General features: G+C 49.2%; 1 protein-coding gene across 10 annotated transcripts in view; it reads left to right on the forward strand.

The window, feature by feature from the left end:
• Positions 1 to 22,468, forward strand: part of ANKRD6 (ankyrin repeat domain 6) — a 158,457-nt gene that overhangs the window by 130,894 nt on the left and 5,095 nt on the right. For 4 of the 10 annotated variants that reach the window (XM_005872084.2, XM_005872085.2, XM_005872086.2 and 1 more), the window contains 10 exons: positions 3,176 to 3,274; positions 5,123 to 5,221; positions 10,144 to 10,242; positions 11,619 to 11,717; positions 13,610 to 13,708; positions 15,030 to 15,107; positions 19,424 to 19,528; positions 20,663 to 20,797; positions 21,119 to 21,304; positions 21,772 to 21,924. In XM_005872084.2, the coding sequence (XP_005872146.1) occupies positions 3,176 to 3,274; positions 5,123 to 5,221; positions 10,144 to 10,242; positions 11,619 to 11,717; positions 13,610 to 13,708; positions 15,030 to 15,107; positions 19,424 to 19,528; positions 20,663 to 20,797; positions 21,119 to 21,304; positions 21,772 to 21,924 (1,152 nt within the window). Of the gene's footprint in view, positions 1 to 3,175; positions 3,275 to 5,122; positions 5,222 to 8,845; positions 9,033 to 10,143; positions 10,243 to 11,618; positions 11,718 to 13,609; positions 13,709 to 15,029; positions 15,108 to 19,423; positions 19,529 to 20,662; positions 20,798 to 21,118; positions 21,305 to 21,771; positions 21,925 to 22,468 lie in introns of those variants that run through there. The other 6 variants (XM_014544473.1, XM_014544471.1, XM_014544472.1 and 3 more) reach the window with 5 other exon arrangements.

Here is a 22,468-nt window from a genome sequence, read left to right on the forward strand (position 1 = left end):
CAGAAAGGAAGGGAGAGGGAGAGAGAGAGAGAGAACCATCAGTGATGAGAGAGAATCATTGATAGGCTGCCTTTTGCAAGTCCCCACAATGGGGATTTAGCCCACAACCTGGGCATGTGCCCTGCCTGGGAATGGAAGCATGATCTCCTGGTTCATAGGTCAATGCTCAACCACTGAGCCACGCTGGCCGGGCGAATCTCTCTTTGAGTCTTGATAATCCATCTAGAAATTGGTTCGTAAGGGCTGAACTAAAAGTTAGATTTAGCTTCTCGCATTGAGCTAGACTTTCACAAAGGAAAGTTATCTCGAGGGAAGTAAATACAGTAGATTCATGTTAAAAGAAAGTAATAAATGATGGTTACATTCTGGCTCCAAAGCTGCCTCAATTCATGATTTAGTGGCAGCTTGTGAAACACAATAAAACATTTGACCGAAAGCAATGCATAGGGTAGACCGTGCCCTAATCAGCAGAGGCCCTTTGTGAGGCGACTTGTGTGGCCGGAGAGGCTGATGCCCCCGTGTCCAGGGCTTACTGCTCACACTTTACGCACAGCATGGCGGAATGGTTAAGTTTTGTTCTGTGAAAGGTTGTTCTGGTGGGTCCAAGGAGTGTTCGTTAAAGTGCCTGCAGTTTGTGGGAATGTTAAAAGGCCTCTAACCATTACCAGTCTGGCTGGCCAAGTCAGTATTTATGCTGAAAGGGTGAGCCTCAACCTCACCTTTCTGACTGAGAACAGAGTGCCAGATCAGGTCAGTATTAACAAATTGCACTCGAGGTCCATTTTGTGCAAATCCATCACTGTTCTGATAGGGAGATGGGCAGTCTTAGAAATTCTTATAGACACTTAAAAAGTTAAGACACGGGCAGTTTTTCATATGATCACTTGTCTGGGCATTAAGTATATGTCATCTGGAGACACTTCTTACGATGTTTGAAATGGATGTGAAATGGCCATGGTCTTCTTTTGCCTGCATGTCCCAAAGACAGCGTCCTCTTTGAACGAGGGGCCTGGGAAGGTGCGGAAAAACCAACTCTACACTTAATTTATAATGGGAATAATAGCATAGGGTGCTGAGGGCAGGGATCTGCGGACAGTGGATGAAGTCCTGGTAATGGGGCTCGATGTCCTGACCGACACTGCGGAAATCTCCCCCACGTTATACGAATGAACAGTGAGAAAGGATTCTGCCACACAGTCCATTACAGTTCAGACTTTTAATAAATAGCTGTTTTTCCTCGTACTAAAAATTAAATGTTAAGTACAAAAAGTTGGGAGGTATTAAAAAGTATAAGGCAGAAAATAAAAATCACTTCTCGTGGATTTCTAAGGGGGGATTTTTAATCTAAAGAAAGTGAATTTGAGTTTTAAATAGCATTAAGTGCTTTTTTATTGTGATAAAATGTACATAACATAAAATTTACCATTTTAACCATACAGCTCAGTGGCATTAAGTACATTTACAGTGTTGTGCAACCATCACCATCATCCATCTCTAGAACATTTTTTCCAATTAAGTGCTTTTAAAGTGTATTGTTTTTAAATTCCAGGGAGTTTAGTAAGTAGAACCAGAATTTCATTAGGGTTATTTATAGGTAGCAGTGCATTCCTCTTTGAAAAATCTTAAGGTTTTCTGTTTTATAATCGTCTCCCTTTCCTCTCTCGGGCTAAGGGCCAGGGATGCCCCAGGGTGATCGCCCCTCTGGTTCTCCACTAGGAAACTTCATTTATACAAACTCTTATCAACCAAACCACAGAACCCCAGGGAAGGGAGGGGCCTTGAGGATCATCACCCCTCCTTTTACCAGTGAAGGAACATTTTCCACTGATCACTCACCTCCCCTGTGAACCTGGGCCCCAGATTGGACTCCATTCGTCTCAGCTTGACTTGCTGAGTGCTTGTCAGAGATCAGATGTGCTCTTAGGGCACTTCAGAACTCTCCCTTCTTACAGTCTTGACCGTCTTTCCTCTAAGACAATGGTTCTCAACCTTGGCTGCACATTAGAATCACCTGGGAATCTTTTTAAAATCCTGATTTCTGCCGAAACCGGTTTGGCTCAGTGGATAGAGCGTCGGCCTGCGGACTGAGGGGTCCCGGGTTCGATTCCGGTCAAGGGCATGTGCCTGGGTTGCGGGCACGTCCCCAGTGGGGGATGTGCAGGAGGCAGCTGGTCGATGTTTCTCTCTCATCGATGTTTCTGACTCTCTATCTCTCTCCCTTCCTCTCTGTGAAAAATCAATAAAATATATTAAAAAATAAATTAAAAAAAAAATAAAAATCCTGATTTCTGGGCCTCATCCTCCAGAAATTCTGTTTTTTTGTTACTAATGTTGTGGCCTCACCCCATAACAAAGAAAAAGAATTTCCGGAGGATGAGGCCCAGAAATCAGGATTTTAAAAAGATTCCCAGGTGATTCTAATGTGCGGCCAAGGTTGAGAACCACTGCTCTAAGAGCATATATTCCTTTTCCCAGCTGCGATTAGAAAGAGTCAAGTTCCCTTTGGCACCCTGATAGAGAAAGAGGAGGTCTGCAATTTCAGGAATCTGATCCCAGAGAAAGGGGTCAAATACAGCGTAAATCAGTGAGGGTGTTGTCAGGAAAGATCGGAAGAGGCTTGGTAGAGATGTGCAGTGATGGCTTGGCATCTCTGGAATCCTGCGATGACACAGCATAAACCCCGCCATTGCTCGTGGCCAGTACAAGTCAGTCAACAAATACACACCCACCATCAAATCATGAGTGCTGCTAACTGGCATGGCAGGATGGCGATTTCTCTGGAAGCAGGGAGCTAGAGGACTCAGGAGGGAGTAAAGATTTCCGGCATTGCTGCCCTAATTGCATAGCACACACAGCCGTGCTCTCAGACCCACTCTTCACAGGTGTGACAGCTACAGCCCAGCTGAACACTGCCATACCCCGGGGCAGCAGGTGAGGGCTGGACCTTTTTTCTGAGGTTAGCTCTGCAGCCAAGGACGGTTCTGCGGTTGGCTTAACGTTCCCACTGAATAAAATTGCTCCGCCTGCTGCGTGTTGTCTACTAACCCGACCGAAAAGCCCACCTTGCCCGTGGTGGTAACCAGTCTGCTTTGTGTGGGAGGTGCCCTGTGTCGGAGGGAGTGGAGTGGGTGCTGGGAGAGCTGACCCCTGTTCCTGCCTCCATGTCATCCTGCAGGGGGATCAGACCGCCTTGCACCGTGCGGCCGTGGTGGGGAACACTGAGGTCATCTCGGCACTCACCCAGGAGGGCTGTGCCCTGGACCGACAAGACAAGGTGAGGTGGGACATGCCAGCCTGAGGACCCACAGGCAAGATGTTATCATTCCTGAGGCTTATCCCTCAGGATTTAATATGATGAAACCAGCCCAAATGTACTTAGAAAGAATATCTGATATTCCAGTAAATGAAAAACATTTTTAATTTATTTATTTTGAAAAAATATATATTTTTTATTGATTTTTAGGGAGAGAGGAAGGGAGGGGGGGAAAGAGAGAAACATCGATGTGAGAATGAAACATCAATTGGCTGCCTCCTACACGCCCCACACCAGGGATCAAGGCAGTAACCTGGGCCTGTGTCCTGACCAGGAATCAGACCAACAACCTTTTGGTTCTTGGGATGATACCCAACCAACTGAGCCACACTGGCCAAGGCTAAATTTATTTTTTAATCTTCCCCCTGTTTTATGGCAGCAGTGGGCAACCACATAAACATAAATGGTTCCCCCACCCCCCAAAAAAAGTTTAGAAGTAATGACATGTGGAGGCGTAAATGGGGAAAGGCATGTGCCATGCTTCTCCACCCCCAACTGTTTTCGTCTTCTTCTCCTCCTCCTCCTCCTCTCTTTTTTTTTGATAAGTGAGCTTGTTAATTTTTAAAACAATATTGGAAGAAAAAAATAAGCAAAATAAAAATTTTTAATAAATCCCAATGACATATATTAATACAGTGTTCTTAAATTGCCAAGCAACCTTAAAACATGGAACTTTCCAATGTAGAGCAATTCATCCTGTTTACTTTTTAAACACCTTTTTACTCAAGTGTATATACCGAAACATGCACAAATACTAAGTGCAGCTCCGTGAGTTTCCGCTACCTGAGCACACCCGGGTGCCCCTCAGGTCACGGAGCGGATGTCACCAGCAGCCCGGGCCCCCCTCCAGTCACTGTCCCTTTGCCTCCTGCTTCGTGCAGTCAGTCCCACTGGCCAGGCCACACATCACCACTTCCCTTTCCACAGGCCCCACTCCCTGGCCTTCCCCTTGTGAGTGTCGGCAGCTTTCCGCCTTGTCTGTTGGTGTGGATGAAAGGCTAAAGCAGACCCTGGACACGACTGGGGAGTGCACCTGCACCGCCCCCAGCTGACTGCCCGAGCCCTGGCCTGGAACAGCGCAGAGGGTGTTTCTGCTGCTCCTCTCCATGATTCCCCCTCCCCAGCCCCACCCTCCACGCCCCACCCCACTCAGTTCATTGCACTAAATATATATATATGTTAAGCAAATGCAAGCTATCTTTAATCGGTTGGTTTTTATTTAAAAGCCGCCTATATGAGACACTTATTTATCTTTTTCACAAATCACTGTTTTCACAGTGCCTGCTCAGTTCTTTGGGGCCCTGAGGCTTCTGGATTAAGTTGGGTAAAATTAGAATCTGGGAAAGAAAAAGGAAGGCGTAATCTACCTATCTGGTTCTTGGGCCCTGGAATTCATGAAGCTGGACTCTGTATTTGCCTGATCTTTGCAGGATTCTCTCTGGGGCCAGGAGCAGAGCAGAGCCCAAGGGGTGATGGAGGTGGGAAGGAATGGACATTAGTCCTGGTGTTGCGTTCTGTTCAATGCGACTGCCTTTCTCAACAGGGGTCCCAAAGAGACTTAAGCCCCAACGCCTAAGGCATCCATTGTACATCACGAATCTAGAATGCATCTAGAATGGTCCTTGTTATGTGCTGTTTCTGGGAGAATGGAGGAACTAGCCACTTGCCTCATTTTCTGGGCTCTGTGATTCCAACGAGAAACCCCAGTGGGAAGGCCTGTGGGGTGCCCTGAAAACTCACTCTGATGTATGGACTTTACTGAGGCGAATGAGGCTGTGGTGACGTGCTCTCTCTCTCTGTGTTCCTCAGGACGGGAACACGGCCCTGCACGAAGCATCCTGGCACGGGTTCAGCCAGTCAGTCAAGCTGCTCGTTAAAGCAGGAGCCAACGTGCTCGCCAAGAACAAGGTGAGGCCCGGCAGGTGCTAGGACTCATTCACAGGTGAGGATGGCTGCGGTTCCTCCTCCCAGAGCAGAGAGCGCCCAGGGGAGCAGGAACCGGCAGGGAAGTGGAAGCCCGAAACCCCGTGGAGAGCAGAGTCTGCCTGGAGAGCAGGAGAACGCCTGGGGCCTTTGGCTTCCTTTGACCTCCCCTGGCTCTCACTGCTTAGCCGTTGGTTTATCCGCCTGCGGTTGTCCTCATGGAGGCAGGAGAGGACAGCAGCATTCTCCATCCTCTTTTCCTCTGTCTCCCCCTCCAGTCACTCACCACGTCTCACCCTTTTCACTCCACCCCTCCTTCCGTGCTCATGACTGATGTGTCCCTGGATTTCAGAGGCCTCCCAGCAGCCTTATCAGCTGGCCTAGCCCTTCTGCCTGCTGCCCGGAAACCTTGCGGGAAAGCTCCTCCGCCGGATGCTGTCTCGGGCCTCCCCAGAGTGGCCTCCGCTCACATCTGGAGCCTCTTCCCTGTGCCTTTCCCCGCATGTGCCTCCTGTGCGCTCAGCTTGGCTCACTGTCCCCTCTGGTGGCCCACTCCCATTGGGGTAGCCTGCTCCTCGTTTCTGCCTGTAGACCCCACCCCTTCCCCAGGACAGGTCCCCACCCCCCGAAGGAAGATCCATGGGGCTGTTTCCTGCAGTGCTCCCGAGGCACTGCACACAGCTCTGTGCTGTCATTACTGGTTAAATGTTTTTCATGGCTCCCTCTTGGGTCAAAAGCTTGGGGGAAAGCAGCAAGCCATGTACCGTCATGTCTCCAGTAATGCCCGGCTCGCTGCCCGGCAGGCAGGTGGCTGCTCCCTTTCCCTGAACTGTACAGGGTCTGAAACGTGAGTGAGTGAGTGAGTTTATACCAACTCTGAGAAGCAGGTGGTTTCCAGCTCATGGATAAGGAAGCGTAAGAGGGAACCAGTATGTCCTGGACTGAAACTTATGATTCGTTTGTGAGTCAGTCGGGGCCGTAGTCTAGCCCGGGTCTGTCTGCTCTGCCCCACTGCCTCCTGTCCTATCGTGGAAACCACGGGGCCTCGCTCCAGGTCAAGCAGCAGAGACCGTTGGAAGCGCAGGTGAGGGGCCATTCCGAAAGAGGGACTTGTACGTTCTGCGCCAGCCACAGCCTCTGGGGAAACCTCTAGAAAGGCTCTTCTCCCCACCCCCACTCCCCAGCTCTATTGAGGTATAACTGACAAGTAAACTTTAACATATTTAAAGTGTATACATTGTGAACGGATTCCTCGCCGGATGCTGTCTCGGGCCTCCCCAGAGTGGCCTCCGCTCACATCTGGAGCCTCTTCCCTGTGCCTTTCCCCGCATGTGCCTCCTGTGCGCTCAGCTTGGCTCACTGTCCCCTCTGGTGGCCCACTCCCATTGGGGTAGCCTGCTCCTCGTTTCTGCCTGTAGACCCCACCCCTTCCCCAGGACAGGTCCCCACCCCCCGAAGGAAGATCCATGGGGCTGTTTCCTGCAGTGCTCCCGAGGCACTGCACACAGCTCTGTGCTGTCATTACTGGTTAAATGTTTTTCATGGCTCCCTCTTGGGTCAAAAGCTTGGGGGAAAGCAGCAAGCCATGTACCGTCATGTCTCCAGTAATGCCCGGCTCGCTGCCCGGCAGGAAGGTGGCTGCTCCCTTTCCCCGAACTGATACAGGGTCTGAAACGTGAGTGAGTGAGTTCATACCAACTCTGAGAAGTAGGTGGTTTCCAGCTCATGGATAAGGAAGCGTAAGGGGGAGCCAGTGCGTCCTGGACTGAAACATACGATTCGTTTGTGAGTCAGTCGGGGCCGTAGCATAGCCCGTGTCTGTCTGCTCTGCCCCACTGCCTCCTGTCCTATCGTGGAAACCACGGGGCCTCGCTCCAGGTCAAGCAGCAGAGACCGTTGGAAGCGCAGGTGAGGGGCCATTCCGAAAGAGGGACTTGTACGTTCTGCGCCAGCCACAGCCTCTGGGGAAACCTCTAGAAAGGCTCTTCTCCCCACCCCCACTCCCCAGCTCTATTGAGGTATAACTGACAAGTAAACTTTGACATATAACATATTTAAAGTGTATACATTGTGAACGGATTCCTCCCATTAGGTTTATTAACACATCCATCACTTCACATATTTACATTTATTTATTTAGTGAGAACACTCAGATTCTACTCTTAGTAAATTTCAGTTATACAGTACAGTGTTATCAATTATAGTCACCATGCTCTACGTTAGATCCTCAGACCTTGTTTATCTTGTAACTAAAAGTGTGTACCCTTTTACCAACGTCGCCCTATTCCCCCTGCTCCTGGCCACCACTCTTCTACTCTTTGTTCCTCTGAGTTTGACTTTTTCTTTTTTAAATTCCACATATAGGGATACCATGTAATATTTGTCTTTTTCTGCCTGGCTTATTTCACTTAGCATAAGGTCCTCTAGGTTCATCCATGTTGTCACAAATAACAGGGTTTTTCTTTTTAAAGACGGAATCATATTCCATTGCATAAGAAGTGTGCTTCTTACTCAACGAGCTTCGCAGCCCTGACTGGAGGATCTGTCTTATTCCTTAGAGTGGGAAAATGTCTGTCAGTATGTCTCCTGGGTCACATTTTTAAATAGTAGGTTTTTAGGTATAATTCATATACAGTAAAGTTCATCTTTCTTAGGCGAGCTTCGCAGCCCTGACTGGGGGATCTGTCTTATTCCTTAGAGTGGGGGAAAATGTCTGACAGTATGTCTCCTGGTTCACATTTTTAAATAGTAGGTTTTGAGGTATAATTCATATACAGTAAAGTTCATCTTTCTTAGGTGTGCTGTCCTATGAATTTAGATAAATGTGTACAGTTGTGTAACCACCACAATCAAGGTAGAGAATCACCCCCAAAAGTTCCTTTGTCCCCTTTAGTGACAATCCCCCATTCACCCACCCCCTCCCAGCTCCTGGCTACCACCAATTTGTTTGCCTTTCGCAGAAGGTGATCTAAATGGAATCACGATACGCAGCCTTTGTGTCTGGCTTTTCTCACTTAGCGTAATGTTTTTAAGACTCTAACGTGTGCTTACATGGGTGATTAGTTCATTCGTTTTGATTGCTGAGCAATATTCCATTGCATGAATGTACCATATTTTGTTTATGCTTACCTTTGGTTTTTCATTTTCTTGATCCCAATGCTTTTCAGCATAATTGATATTTTTCTCACTGGCAAAATAAATGTTGGTATGATGTATTTCTAGCACCATCATATTCTTTTATTTCACTCATTTGTTCAGCACATTTAATGACTCTCAGGAAGCCAGCGATGTTGAGACAACCTACGTGGGCAATGGGAATCATGTCAAGCCAAGCACTGAGCCCCTCGCATGAAATGGAGTATTTAAAATGTGGGCAGAGCCTTCGTGTTTGAGACCTAAGCCAGTGATGTTTCTCTAACTGGCTGCACTTTAAACTCTCCTGGGAAACTTTAAACAAAAAAAAAGGGGGAAAGAAAAAACAACCACAAAAAATAAAAAAGTGAATCTGCCCTGATGGCGGGGCCTGGGTGACCAGCTGTCCCCGTTTGCCCTGCCGAGGGGTTTCCCAGAATGCTTGGCTTTTAGTGCTAAAACCTGAGCGCCAGGCTCCACCCCCAGGCGGAGTAAATCAGAGTCCCTAGACCTGCAGCTGTGCAGCATTTGTGCCGGCTGCCAGGGGATTCATATGGGCGGCAAAGGGTTGATGACCATTGTACTCACTAAACCCTCAGGCTGTCAACTCCTCCGGTTTCCTGGAGGCAACAGTGAGGAAGAAAGCCTACCTGGGCCGTTAGAGGTGAGGTTAGGAGAGGGAAGGTAAGTGAACTGGCAGCAGACAGTTTTCCTCTGTTCTTTATTTTTAAGGACTCATTTCTCTTTCCAAAAGGTAAGGAAATAACATTCCTGAGTGTGGGCAGACAGTGCGCTGTGGTCCAGAAGGAGTAAACTAGGTGAGGGAAGAGCCATCAACAGGCAGGGTAGAAGCTTAGAGGCCACACAGCTGCAGCCCACACCGGCTTGTAAGCTTGGCAGGACAGACACTATGTCTTTAACCCCCTGAGCGCTCCAGGACTGGCTCAGATCACCCCCAGAGCTCTCCCCTCGCTGCCTGCTTATTTGGTTACTTTTCTAGGGGTAGCAGCAGCCTTACAGGCCCTACTCCCATAGCCTCACAGAGTTCTGTCTGTGACTTCTTTCTGCCAGGTCGCGGGGGCATCATTCTGACATGGGCTGTCATTTCGATGTGGCATGTTGAAGGCTGAGGGGCCCTATCCGTATGCTAAGTGACAGGCGCAGTTGTGTTGCCTGTTTTGTGGGGATCTTTTCCATAGTTCAAATTTTGTTTCAAGAAAAATACGAGAATGGACGATTTGAAAAAGGCTACAGTATAATCTTAGGTACCCTTAGCCTGCACGTAGGAGGTGGCCTGTTTTGCCCTCTCTGCCTTCATTGGCAGTGTTGTAGCCACAGCTTTTATCCGTGTTGCAGTCTTCTCTAAAAGGAACATACCACAGGCATGTGCACAGCATTTTACCGTTAAGGAAATCCCCTCCTGAGCCCTGAGTCAATCCTCACAACCTCAGCATAACAGATCACGCTGCATTTTACAGGTAAGGAATTCAAGGCTGAGGGTATTAAGAGCCTTGACCAGTGCCTGTCAACCTGTAAGAGGCAGAGCCAGGCCTTGGAACCACGATTTTATGACAGATGTGACTCTCTCTCTTCCTGTTTGGGTTCCTAATTAAACGTTCTTGCCACTGAAACCCCTTCTGGGTCTGCCCGTTAGGAAGCAGTGAATGTGAGCTCTGACTTTTCTTCTGTGTCGCCCCTCTGTAAGGTCTGCTCCGTGCGGGGCTGCGGAGCACCGAGTTGCTAACGTGTCCTCCCTTCTCTTGCCTCTCTCCAAGGCGGGGAACACGGCCCTGCACCTGGCCTGCCAGAACAGCCACTCCCAGAGCACGCGCGTCCTCCTGCTGGGCGGGTCCCGCGCCGACCTCAAAAATAACGTGGGTGAACAACACCGGCTTCTGTCCTGCTCGCTTGTGTCAGTACCTTAGAAAATAACCCTGAAAGCATTCTTGAGTGTTAACATCTAGAAAATAAAAATGAAAAGTGTCTGGGGACTATCTATAAAGCATTCATTTTTGGGGTGATTTCCTAAAGGGTCATTTAGGAGCATGAGAGGAGGAATCAGGAGACTTGGAAACACTGCTTCTTCCCCATCCTTTTCCCCTCACTCCTCGACCTCGATTTGTTTTATCATTTCCTATAGTGTGTGCTGGTGAATGAATCTAGGAAACCGCTAAGTGCCCTAAGAAGGTCTCTGCCCACAGTGTTTACTGTTAGCAAACACTGAATGATGTGTGCAGGGGAGGTCTCCTGATGCTAAATGCCCCACTGCCTCTACAAACCAGTGAGAGGCATCCTGGGAATGAGCTGGTGGTAAGTAGTCTGAGAGGATGCAGGCCTGAGAGGTCACCTGGTGTCCCTCTCTCCGAAAGGAGCTGCCTTTCCTTTCTGAGTCCCAGGCCCCAGCCACTCGACGAGGGAACCTGACTGCGGCATCTCTTTAAGAAATGGCTTTAGCTGGGGGCAGACGCATCAAAGGTGCTTCTCAGAATGCCCCGCACCTCGGCTGTGAGCTTCGCTCCTTCTTAATCTGGGGAGAAAACTATGCTGAATGGTCGCCATCGCTAGACAGCACTGGAATAGAATGTGAGGAGAATGCCGCAGGCTGTCACGACTTTGTCTCCAGTTTTGTTGTCTTTGTGGGCAGCTTGGCCTGTGACCACTAAGGAAAACCCTGACCCTGAGTCTTTCTGGCTCCCCTCTTTATGCCGTGCCAGCTCCCCAGACTGCACTGCTCCATGTGGGATATTGGGGTCCGACTAAAATGGGATGGCGCTTGAATTTTTTAGAACACATGTGATCTTAAAATCCAGCCACTTGCCCTGCTGCCCTGTCCGTAGAGCCATGACAGATCTATGAAGGGGAAGGCTTGTTCCCAAAGCAGTGCTCGTGGTCTTCATGCCGTGTACTGGGTTCTAGGAGACGGTGGGGTCCGTGGATTCTTATCAGGTGCTGGGTAAGCAGAAGCTGTCTTGGCTATTGAGGAGGTCTCATGGGGAGCATGCACCCAGCATCTGAAACCCGAAAGCAGAGAAGTGCGTGGAGGAAGATCAGCAGGGCTCCAGACAGCAGCAAGGGCCTGGGAGTCCCGGAGTGGAGCCTCCGTGGGTGAAAGAGATGCTTATCACTCAGGCCGACGCCCTCTAAAGAATATAGGCTAGTCTGCCAGCTTTTAAATGCTCTTCCTTTTTACTTTCTCTGTCTTGTTTTGTAACCACTCAGACCGTGCTTAGAGTGTGATTTCTGTCCGCAGGCAGGCGACACCTGTTTGCACGTTGCTGCGCGCTATAATCACTTGTCCATCATTAAGCTCCTCCTCAGTGCTTTCTGTTCTGTCCATGAAAAGAACCAGGTCAGTGCATGTGCCCTCCCCTTGGCTGCCCGGCCTTCTTCCCACAAGGCTCACTGACAGGTGTATGAGCCCAGACGGGAGCAGAAGCTGCTGGGAGCCTCTCTCTGCCTGGCACTTGGCCAGTGCTGGCCTTCCAGTGGCCCTGGTGTATCTGGCCTCCTTATCATCCCAGTGCATACCACCACATTTGCATATTGAACATCCCCTGGAGATCCAGGGGTGGGGTTTTGTTTTTAATGTGATTTTACAAAGGAAACCGGCAAGAATGTGGCTCAGTCATACGCAAGGGAAAGGCATCTCGCGACTCGAGTTCTGTTCCTTGCGCTGCCACATTACTGAGCTGATGGAGCTGCTGGTTTCTGTGAATTTGGGCACATGACCTATCTCTGTGCCATACAAGGGGGTTTTGAAATAAAGCTGTGATTATTACAGTGTTCCTGGAAATGTGCTTGACTTTCAGTAGTTATTGAGATTGTTTTTAAACAATTGATATTTATTGATACCTGAGCGATGCATTGTTTGGCTCTTCTGAGTTTGGGTACATATATCTGAAATTTAAAACATAGCTCGTTATTCAGATTGAATATACCCAGTTGTGGTGGTTTCTAACCCTGGCTGCACATAAGAATCAGCAGGAATTAAAAATACCAATGCTGAATTTCACCCCAGCTTAAATGTCCAGAATATCCAGGTAATGGGATTTATAAAGAGCTCCTGGCCTGGGTGTGCAGATAGGATTGAGACCACTGATCTGGCTCAATAGCCAAGTCATCATTCTACAGCCTCCCAGGGGATTCTGGTTCATCAGATTACCCTACACAGCCCCCACTAACCAGTGCTTCTCAGCCGTGGTGCGTGTTTCTCACCTGGGAGCTTTGAAAAGTCACCAGGCCCAACACCCCCTCCTCCCCCAGACCTCCCACCAGAATGTCTGGGGCGGGACCCAGGCATCGGTAGTTTTTAAAGCTCCCCGCCTGATTCCAGTGAGCAGAAGATTAGAAACCACGGCTACACAGCTCCCCGCCCCCAGCACACAGCTAAGTGACTCAGCAATGAAGTAAGTCCCCCGGCACACACTGGGGAAGAAGGCCATGGGGTGACTGAATGTTCATGCTGTCAGGAAAAACGTATCAGAGTGCTCTACCTGATCACCTGATGGTGGAGAACGAATTACTCTACTTCTCCCATGTTTGACTGGCTTATTTATATTATTCTGTCTGGAGTTAAAAAAAAACACCAGCATCTGCATTTAGAATGACTCACCACGCTGCATTTGTCCAAATCCTCCTTTCATAGTTGATTGTCTGAAAACATTTTTTTCTTTTGTAAAGAAAATATGAACTTATAGGCTATTTGGTGAGAAATTGGAAACAGCTGGTGTTCCGTGAACACTGGTTCTCAGCAAAGAGCACCATGAGCCTGCAAGTGATTCCCAGCGGCCCCGCACATCCTCATTCTAGCACTCAGAAACCAAGGGTTCTCTGCTCTCTCCCCTGCCTGGGCAGTGGGACGTGGCCCAGAACTCCAGGATGGCCCCCCTGCCGGCCCCTGGCTACCTGCCATCCTGCCTTAGTGTAGGATCCAGGTCTGACCATTCTCAACAACCCAGCCCAGCATTACTTTACCTGTGATTTCTGGCATCTCCAGTCAAAAAGGAGTGTGATAACTGTGCATAGCTCTTTTAGTTCGACGAACTTTAGAGAGATCCACATAACACTTGAGCAAAGCCCCCCCCCCCCCCCCCCCCCGTTATTTTACCTGTGATTTCTGGCATCTCCAGTCAAATAGGAATGTGATGATTGTGCATAGCTCATTTAGTTCGATGAACTTTAGAGAGATCCACATAACACTTGAGCAAGGGGTTTAGCAAACTTTCTTCTGATTAATTTCAGGCTGGAGACACAGCGCTTCATGTTGCTGCTTCCCTAAATCATAAGAAGGTGGTTAAAATCTTACTGGAAGCGGGAGCAGATGTAACCATTGTTAATAATGTAAGTCGAGTTGCAGCAATGGTTTCTAAAGCCCTTTCCACCCCTTTGCAGAATGGGCATGTTGTTGCTACCTCACCTCCTACAGACTCCGAGGGCACATAGCCTCGCCAGCTTCACTCTGGAAGAATAAGTTGCAGCAATGGTTTCTAAAGCCCTTTCCACCTCTTTGCAGAATGGGCATGTTTGTTGTTGCTACCTCACCTCCTACAGACTCTGAGGGCACATAGCCTCGCCAGCTTCACTCTGGAAGAATGTAGGGTTCTAATAGCCATAACCCCTTGGGCCCTCGGGTGGACTTTCGAGACTCTTGAGTTTAGCTGCCCCATGAGTTGACAAGCCCTGAGGACTCATCTTTAGATTCCTGGCTGATGTGAGCACACCCTGGCGTGAAAAGGTCAGGGATGTCTAAGTAAAGGGATGTTAACTGTTCACAGGTGTGGTCCTCAAGAAACTGGCCATATGGTCATCAGATTAATCATCCTCACAACTTCTAACTCCTTTTTCTCCAAAATCGCCTTATCTCCTTTCTCAGTATCTCCCTCCCTCTGCCCTTCCTCTACCACCCTCCTCTCCTCTCTCCCAGATCCTGTAGCAGCCACCAGCTCAGGTGCCTGATTTTCCAGGCTGCTCTGTGCCCTCCGGAATCAGACTCGAGGGGCCAGAACAGTTGTGTGAGTGTCTGGAAGTCAAGGGGGTTGAAGCTGGCGAAGGCTCCTGTGGGTAGTTTCCCCTCCCTCCTCACAGTTCTGGTACCTTATGGGTGGTACCTTAGGGTACCTCTCCCCTGATGCCTTGAACACCTTCCCCATGCTGGGAATCCCACTGTTATCAACTCTTGGTGTTTGGCTTACCCGCCCTAGAGCCTCCATTGTGGCCAGAGCTTCCTCGTTTGTTTTCGAAATCCAGTTCCTGAGACTCTGGCTGGGCCCTCACCTGCCCGTCCAGGTGTCTTCTTTCCTGTTCTCCAGGGACATGTCATTGCTTGGCTGGATTTTATGATCCTTTGAGTTTCCTCAGCTGAAATCTTCCACCTTGGCCCTGTCTGCTTTTCACCTTCCAGAAAGCATTCCGAGGCGGGCAGTGCCCCTGACCCTTGCTTCCTGGAGCACTCACTGCCCATGGGGTCAGCACTTACCCTCTCTTGCTGCGGCCTCAGGTGGAACTTGGTTCCCTTGTTGGGAGGAGGCTCAAGAGCAGGGCCACGTCGTATGTGTGTTTCGGTGCTGGTGTGACTGAGTGCAGGGTTGCTGTCCCAGGTGGGCTATGTGCGTGCGGGGTTGGTGGCCAGTGCTCACTTGTCCTCCCCTGTGCCCTTCCTCAGGCAGGCCAGACCCCGCTGGAGACCGCCCGCTACCACAATAATCCGGAAGTTGCTCTTCTCCTCACTAAAGCTCCCCAGGTAGGACTTCCTGCATTTTCTGCTGTATGGATTATGTGGGGCTACAAAGTCACTGGGAGTCTCTGGTTGCAATGTCCTGAAGCCAGTTCAAACGGACTTAAACAGGGGCTCACTAACCAGGCCGTGGGAAACGTGGGGACCCAGGTGGGCCTCCGGGATAACCAGCACCAGGACTTCAGGCCCAGCAGGCTGTTCTTCATGGATGGGCATGATTTTGTCTCCACCAGCTTCCTGGATTATAACTCCCTGGGTACTCAGCCAGAAAAAAGTTCCAGTTTAAAACATCGCCGGAGAGCTTGGGGCAAGTACCCTGAGCAAGTGTGGCAGGGGCTTTAGGAAGATGGCCACATCCATGGGACCATGTGGTCCAGGGGCGTTTTCTAGAGAGAAGTGGGAGGAGGGGCCCATTCTGAGCAGACAAAGCAGCAAATGTCTACTTAGAGCAGCGGTTCTCAACCTGTGGGTCGAGACCCCTTTGGCGGTCGAATGACCCTTTCACAGGGGTCGCCTAAGACCATCCTGCATATCAGATATTTACATTACGATTCATAACAGTAGCAACATTACAGTTATGAAGTAGCAACGAAAATAATTGTATGGTTGGGTCACAACATGAGGAACTGTATTTAAAGAGCCAGAAGGTTGAGAGCCACTGACCTAGAGGCAGTTAAGTACGGTATCATTTTCTTTTTATGGAAGAGTGGTATTTTGGTAATCAGTCAATTAAAAAAAAAATGACATATCATTTGAGTTGAGGTTGAAATTATTTAAGTAATAAAGAAATTTTATAGTGATAATTTATAAGCGAGTCATAATTTCAGCACCTCGAAATAACTTTTGTTTCTTCATATTACCTTCCACTGACATGTAATTTTTACATAATTGTGCCTACAATGTATGCACCTTTTGTAGTGTGCCCTCTATTCTAACTATAATAGGAAAATGCTCTGCAGTCAGCACACTTATTCATCTTAATGGAGGCACAGTATTATTTTTTATTGCTGTCTCTGTTTTGTTAAACCATTTCCTTAACATAGAACATTTAGGTTATTTCCCAGTTGGAGCTATTCTGTGTTACAGTATAGTAAACACTGATTTGCTTTCCACCGCACTCTGACTACTGCTGCAAGAAGGTACGTGTCAGGGAGCCGAGGAGGCCTGGACACCAGCCTGCTGCCTCGTGGCTCAATCCCGGCCAGCCCAGGGTTCCGCACGGCCCTGTTGCATTTAAGTTTTAAAAACATGCCTGATAGAAGCAGCTTCTGGAATTGGTTAATGTTTTTGTCTTTTGCAAAGTTGATCACCCTCTTGTGGGTGGAGTTGGTCCTTCTCAGTGGTCCCCGGAGGTGCACAGAGCCCCGGGCAGGTGCAAGTCAGTGCTCCTTGCGAAAAGGTTGCGCTTCTCTCTAGTTATTAACAAAGAATTCGTCAGTGGAGTCAGTTCGTGAACCCTGGACTGATTCCACTGACTAAAAAGCACAAGGAGCTACGCGCTTTTCATCACAATTATCAGAATTCATCACAATTATCTGGCATTTCCATGTTTGGCCATTTGATGGACAGCCAGCGTGTGGCTCAGCCACCTGAAGTTCATCAAGTATTGTGGGTGGATGATCCCAGGCACACAGAGACTGATGGGCCTTTGACCCAGCTGTTCTTCCGGAGCCCAAGGATCTTCATCCACAGACAGTTTTCCTGTGCAGTTCTCCTTTAGTGTTTCCAGTTAAAAACGACTCACGCGCCCAGCCGGCGTGGCTCAGTGGTTGAGTGTTGTCCTATGAACCAGAAGGTCACGGTTTGATTCCTGGTCAGGGCACATGCCCGGGTTGTAGGCTTGATCCCCAGTGTGAGGCATGCAGGAATGTATTTACAAAACAAAACAAAAAAACAGCTTAAGGAAGTTTTTCTATGCCCACGTTGAATAGCATATAGGATGACATTTTTTGAAAGTTTATTTTATATAATTGTACATGCTAAACCCTATTCTCAACACAAAGAAGGAACTTTGGAATATGCATAAAATTATATGCCTGCTGTTCTGTTGTTACAGAAATAGCCTTCCTGTTTGTTTTGTCTGAAATAAGAAATCCCTGTGCCTTGGTGCCTTAGTCGGCCATGGATTTTGATGGTTCACAGCAGAACCAAGGATGTTTCTTTCCAAGCCTTTAGATCAGTATTCCCTGATTTCTGTGAATTGGGAAAAGATTGATATTTCATTTGGTGGATACATGATTTTTTAATGGCTGGTAACATGGTCTATGGAGGGATTTTTTCTGGTGATTATTTTTAGCTTGGGTGACCTCTGAGTGTCATTTCTCATTTTTTTAAAAATATATTTTATTGATTTTTTACAGAGAGGAAGGGAGAGGGATAGAGAGTTAGAAACATCGATGAGAGAGAAACATTGATCAGCTGCCTCCTGCACACCTCCTACTGGGCATGTGCCGGCAACCAAGGTGCATGCCCTTAACCGGGATCGAACCTGGGACCCTTCAGTCCGCAGGCCGACGCTCTGTCACTGAGCCAAACCAGTCAGGGCTCATTTCTCATTTTTGATTGACATGGTTCAATAGTGCTTCTGAGAGTGAACTTCAGGCAGAACCTGGTACTGTATCCTGTTGTAAGTGTCCATTAAATGAGTCGCTTCCTTTTATCAGACTCAACTTTTAATTATTCTAAACGTAGCTTTAGAAACGGCTCAGGACAGTGGTTGTCAGACTTTTGGTTTAAGGACCCTTTTAAAATATTTTGGAGGCAACAAGGAGCTTTGTTTATGTAAATTTTATTCATCAGTAGTTATCATAATTCAAATTATTAAACTTGAGAAATATTAAAGGTGTTTCTTAATTTACAAATTAGAAGTCCATTTTGGGTTAGTAGAAATAGCATTATCTTGTGAAAGAAAATATATTTCAGAACAAAAATTAAGAAGAGCAACATTGTTTTACATTTGTGCAGATCTCCTTACTGTCCATCTTATTTAGAAGGTAGCAGGGTTCATTGATTTCTGCCCGCTGTCTGCTGCGTTACCACGTATGCAGCCCCTGGTAAATGCCCCTGTGCACCCTGGAGAGTGTGAGAGTGAAAAGGGCCACATCATCTTCATATTAGAAAAAGAGTCTTAATCTCATGGCCCAGGGTCCCTAGACTTTCAGAACTGCTGGCTCAGGGGGTGAGAAGAGGGTATAAAAATGAGGTTTATCTGCAGGCAGATCTTGTCAGGGGTTTTCCCTTTATGTGATACCCACTGCCCGTAATGGTTCTTTTTGTTGTCATGGTGTCACTTGAACATATGAACAGAAGAAAGTCTGAAACTGAGATGAAAAATACTTTGGGGATCTTCAGAGAGCCCTTGTCTGTTTATATAAGAGAACAATAACATGTTTATTGCAGAAAGACAGTGTGACCTTGAAAAGTGTTTGCACCTTCTGGACCTCCTCGGTGAAAGGAGGTGAACCCTGGAAGTGGGAGTAGGGGCTGGGGGAAGGGCGTGGAGCTGGGCCAGTGCTGGTCTCCATCTGTACTCTGGTTAAGGCTTAACCGTTAAGCATCCTCTGGGCGTGGAGGCAGCCGACAGTGACTGAGGGTCCGAGGTGCGCCAGCCACCTCCTTTGTCTTGGTTAATCCCAGCAACTCTTCCTGTGTTTACGTTTGAGAAGATAGAGCACAGAGGTGTCAGATGACTTACCCAGAGACTCTACAGCTGCTGGGTACCATCCCTGGGCCTGTCGGACTCCATGTACCTGCCTGTGTCCATTCCCCCTCTCTAAGGGGCCGACCAAATGCTTCCTTTTGGGGAAGAGGTTCCTGCCCCATGGTGGGTACCATGGGTCATAGATGTATCTCAATATTATTGAATCAAATACATGACTTGGATATGATTTGACCAAGAGAAAATCTGAAGGGTAGTTTGGGTCCAGTGTACGAAGCTAGTGAGTGAGGCTGTGCCGGCCTAGGACTGCTGCACTGCACAGTTCCAGGGGGCGCCACCCATATCCCCGTCTCTCGCCTGTGTGAGTGGTGCTCTCTGGAGGTTGGCAGTGCACAGCCTGCACACCGACGTGGTGGCCCTGGCCTGGCACACAAATGCCTGTTACTGTCATAGACTGGAAGCTGCTTGAGGTCAGGGACAGTGTCCAGCTCTGGGTCTGTAAAGCGCCCAGCAGGAGGCATTGCAGGAGGTCTGAGGTGGTCAATGTGAACGCTTGGTCTCCCTGTTGGGCTGGAAGTTCCTGTAGGTCAGAGCGCCAGGTCCCAGGAGAATCCTCTCTCGCCTGGGCTGCACCGGTTGTAACGATGCCTCTTGCCTCCTTCAGGTCTTGCGCTTCAGTCGTGGGCGAAGTCTGAGGAAAAAGAGAGAGAGGCTCAAGGAAGAGAGGAGAGCTCAGTCTGTGCCAAGAGATGAGGTGGCACAAAGCAAGGTGGGGGTAGCCCTCCCGCCCTCCACAGCTCCAGCCGCTCTCGGGGTGGGAACTGCCGACCCCGGGTTCATCTGGCGGCTGCCATGTCCTCTGGTCTCTTCCTTTCGCTGGGGTCCCTCAGACTATTGCCAGTCTGTTCCCTTGGCTTCGCGTCCTCCACTCCTCCTGGATTTCCTGCGTGTGTGCTGCCCATACTTCCCAGCACCGTCACATGCTGGTCACTAGCCCGTGTGTCTGTGGCCTTGCGCTACCCTGTGGCCAGCACTGCCTCTGTCACTGCGCCCGTAGTCGTGTGGAGCAGGGCTTTTCTGAGTGTGGGGCCTCCCCTCGGAGCCACTCGATCAGAAACTCTGGCTGGGGCCCAGCGATCTGTTGAACAGTCCTCCCGGGGGCTCTGATGGGATCGCATATTGAGAACCACTGGCAAAGGCTGCTTCCTCTCTGTCCGCTTAGGCCGTGGGCTGAGGCTGTGCAAATTAGAAAAAGATGCTCTCTGGGCAGCAGGGACGCATATGGTGACTAGGGTCTGAGTTGGATTTCAGTTCCCAGTGCCCACTTACCCCCTTGCCAGGTGCCCGTGTGCAGCTCGCAGCTCGCACTACTACACACGGCAATTCTGGACTGGGCCACTCCCAGGAGGAAGACTAGGAGAGAGAGAGAACTTGGGGCACGTAAAGTTTTATACCAAGTACTCATTCTTCTCCTATTTTGGTTGTAAATATTACTTTATAAAGTTTTCACAAGGACCAGAAACATTTTTTTTTCCATTTCAGAGGGTTCTCTCTGCTATGATTTGAGGATCCACATGCAAAGAATGGGGGTGGTGTTTTGTTGAGATGTAAAAGAACAGAAATCTCCAATGCTGAGATTCTTGAAGTTCAAGTTGAATCAGATCTGAGAGTGTTTAGTTTGACACCTAGTAAATAAAGTAAAAGCCAAACGTTCAACTGCCTGGGAAAAGCGCACGTGGCCAGTTAAGACCCCCAAGCAGTGCCCTGTGTCTGAAATCTGTCATCGGCAAAGGTTCCCATGGGTCCTGTGGTGGATGGAGTCTTGCAAACAGAATTTTACAGCATTATTGAAAAAGGCCAAGGGGCCGAGTAGAACCTGTTTCTGGGCTCTCTTTCTCTGTAGGGAAGTGTCTCGGCAGGAGACACCCCTAGCAGTGACCAGGCTGCACCCAGAAAAGAAGAGGCCAGAGAAGATTTCCTGTCGGCCTCCCCAGAGCCCCGAGCAAAGGACAACAGGAGGAGAAAGTCAAGGCCCAAGGTCAGGAGGCACGTGAAAGCCGCCCAGAGATGGCTGGGAGCCGGTGACAGGGCTCTGGGACAGCCTCATGCCCAACGGCCAAAAGGCGCCTTCCCTCGCTGGCTGGTTTGGAGCCAGAGCACAGACATTAAATCTGGTTAGCGGCAGGCACAGGTTAGCTTGCTGATGCATTTCTTTGGAATGTGGTGCTTGGAGTAGAACGCCATGAGACGAAGCCAGGCGGGGTTCTCTGCCCAAAAGTGGGTGAGATGGAGCCGCGGGCCAGGGGTCAGTCTTGCGGTTGTCACAGTGTTGAGGGTGCTGTCTCTTCCTCTCCCGCAGGTGTCAGCATTTTCCGACCCCACCCCACCTGCAGACCAGCAGCCTGGACACCAGAAGAATTTACATGTTCATAATCACCCGAAAAAGAGGCCCAAGCATCGATGTTCACCCCCACCCCCTCCCCATGAGTTCAGAGCGTACCAGCTCTACACGCTGTACCGAGGCAAGGACGGGAAAGTGATGCAGGTACCTGTCAAGCCCCGTCGGACGTGGGACCATGGCCTGCAGCAGGGTGCCTGTCGAGCACCATATCTGGGGGCTAATGTCCACTTTAGGCATTGGCTTAAGTGGGTATGAGCTTTAAGGAGAAGGCAGGTGGCCTGCCCCACCTAAACAGTGAGACCCTCCTGCTGCTTAGGCCCAGGCAAACAGGGGTGGTTACAGATCTTTCTGCACGGTCCCTAGGTGACTAGATAATCTTGAGGGCCCAGAGGATAAAAGCAGCCTGGGACTCCGTCACCCCCTCTGATTCTTCCTGGGGCCTCCTGGACCCAACACTGGGCCTGTGGGACCTTCCGCAGTAAGGACAGGGCTGAGCCTGTCTCCATCTCGGCACCCCCTGCTGTGCTGGCTGGCACATGATGGGCACCCAGAACTCAGTTTTTGAAGGATCCAGATGAGTTGGATCGATTTCTTTTTTGTTTCCCTCTTAGGCACCAATAAATGGCTGTCGATGTGAACCCCTAATCAACAAGCTGGAGAATCAGTTGGAGGCGACTGTGGAGGAGATCAGAGCGGAGCTGGGATCGGTTCAGGATAAGATGAATACGAAGCTGGGGCACATGGAGAGTAAGACCCAGCACCAGGTAAGCAAGCACCCCGCCTCCTCGTGCGCCGGTTTCTGGTGAAAACGTGATGGGAGACACCTGGGCAGACCTCCTGTTCTGTAAACTGCCCTGAGCATGTGGGTGGGCTGACAGGAAGGGGCCTGCCTATGTGATTTTGTTGAAGCCTGCTTATTTAAACTTTTAAAGAACATGTTTATGTTTCTGTTTATAAAAGTAATATATACCTACTAGTGGCCTGGTGCACAAAATTCGTGCTCATTAAAAGGGAATTAATTAGAGGAAATATTTTAGGGGGCGTAGCTTCAGGTCCCCTGGTCCCGGCGCTGGGGCGGGGACGAGAGTCTCACGCAAGTCCCCGACGCTGCAAGTCCCCGCCCACCCACACCTGCTACATATGCAGCCTCCTGCTAATCGGTCATTATGCGTGAGGGTGTCAAAACCATTAGCATATTAGCTCTTATTATATAGATACTAGCCCAGGATCCAGTGAATCTTTTGTGCATTTGTGTTATCTCTGGGGTCTCTTTTACTGTAGAACAGTTCCTAATTCTTTTTTTCAGCT

The sequence above is a fragment of the Myotis brandtii genome, unplaced genomic scaffold (genome assembly GCF_000412655.1).
Source record: "Myotis brandtii unplaced genomic scaffold, ASM41265v1 scaffold365, whole genome shotgun sequence".
Taxonomy (NCBI): domain Eukaryota; kingdom Metazoa; phylum Chordata; class Mammalia; order Chiroptera; family Vespertilionidae; genus Myotis; species Myotis brandtii.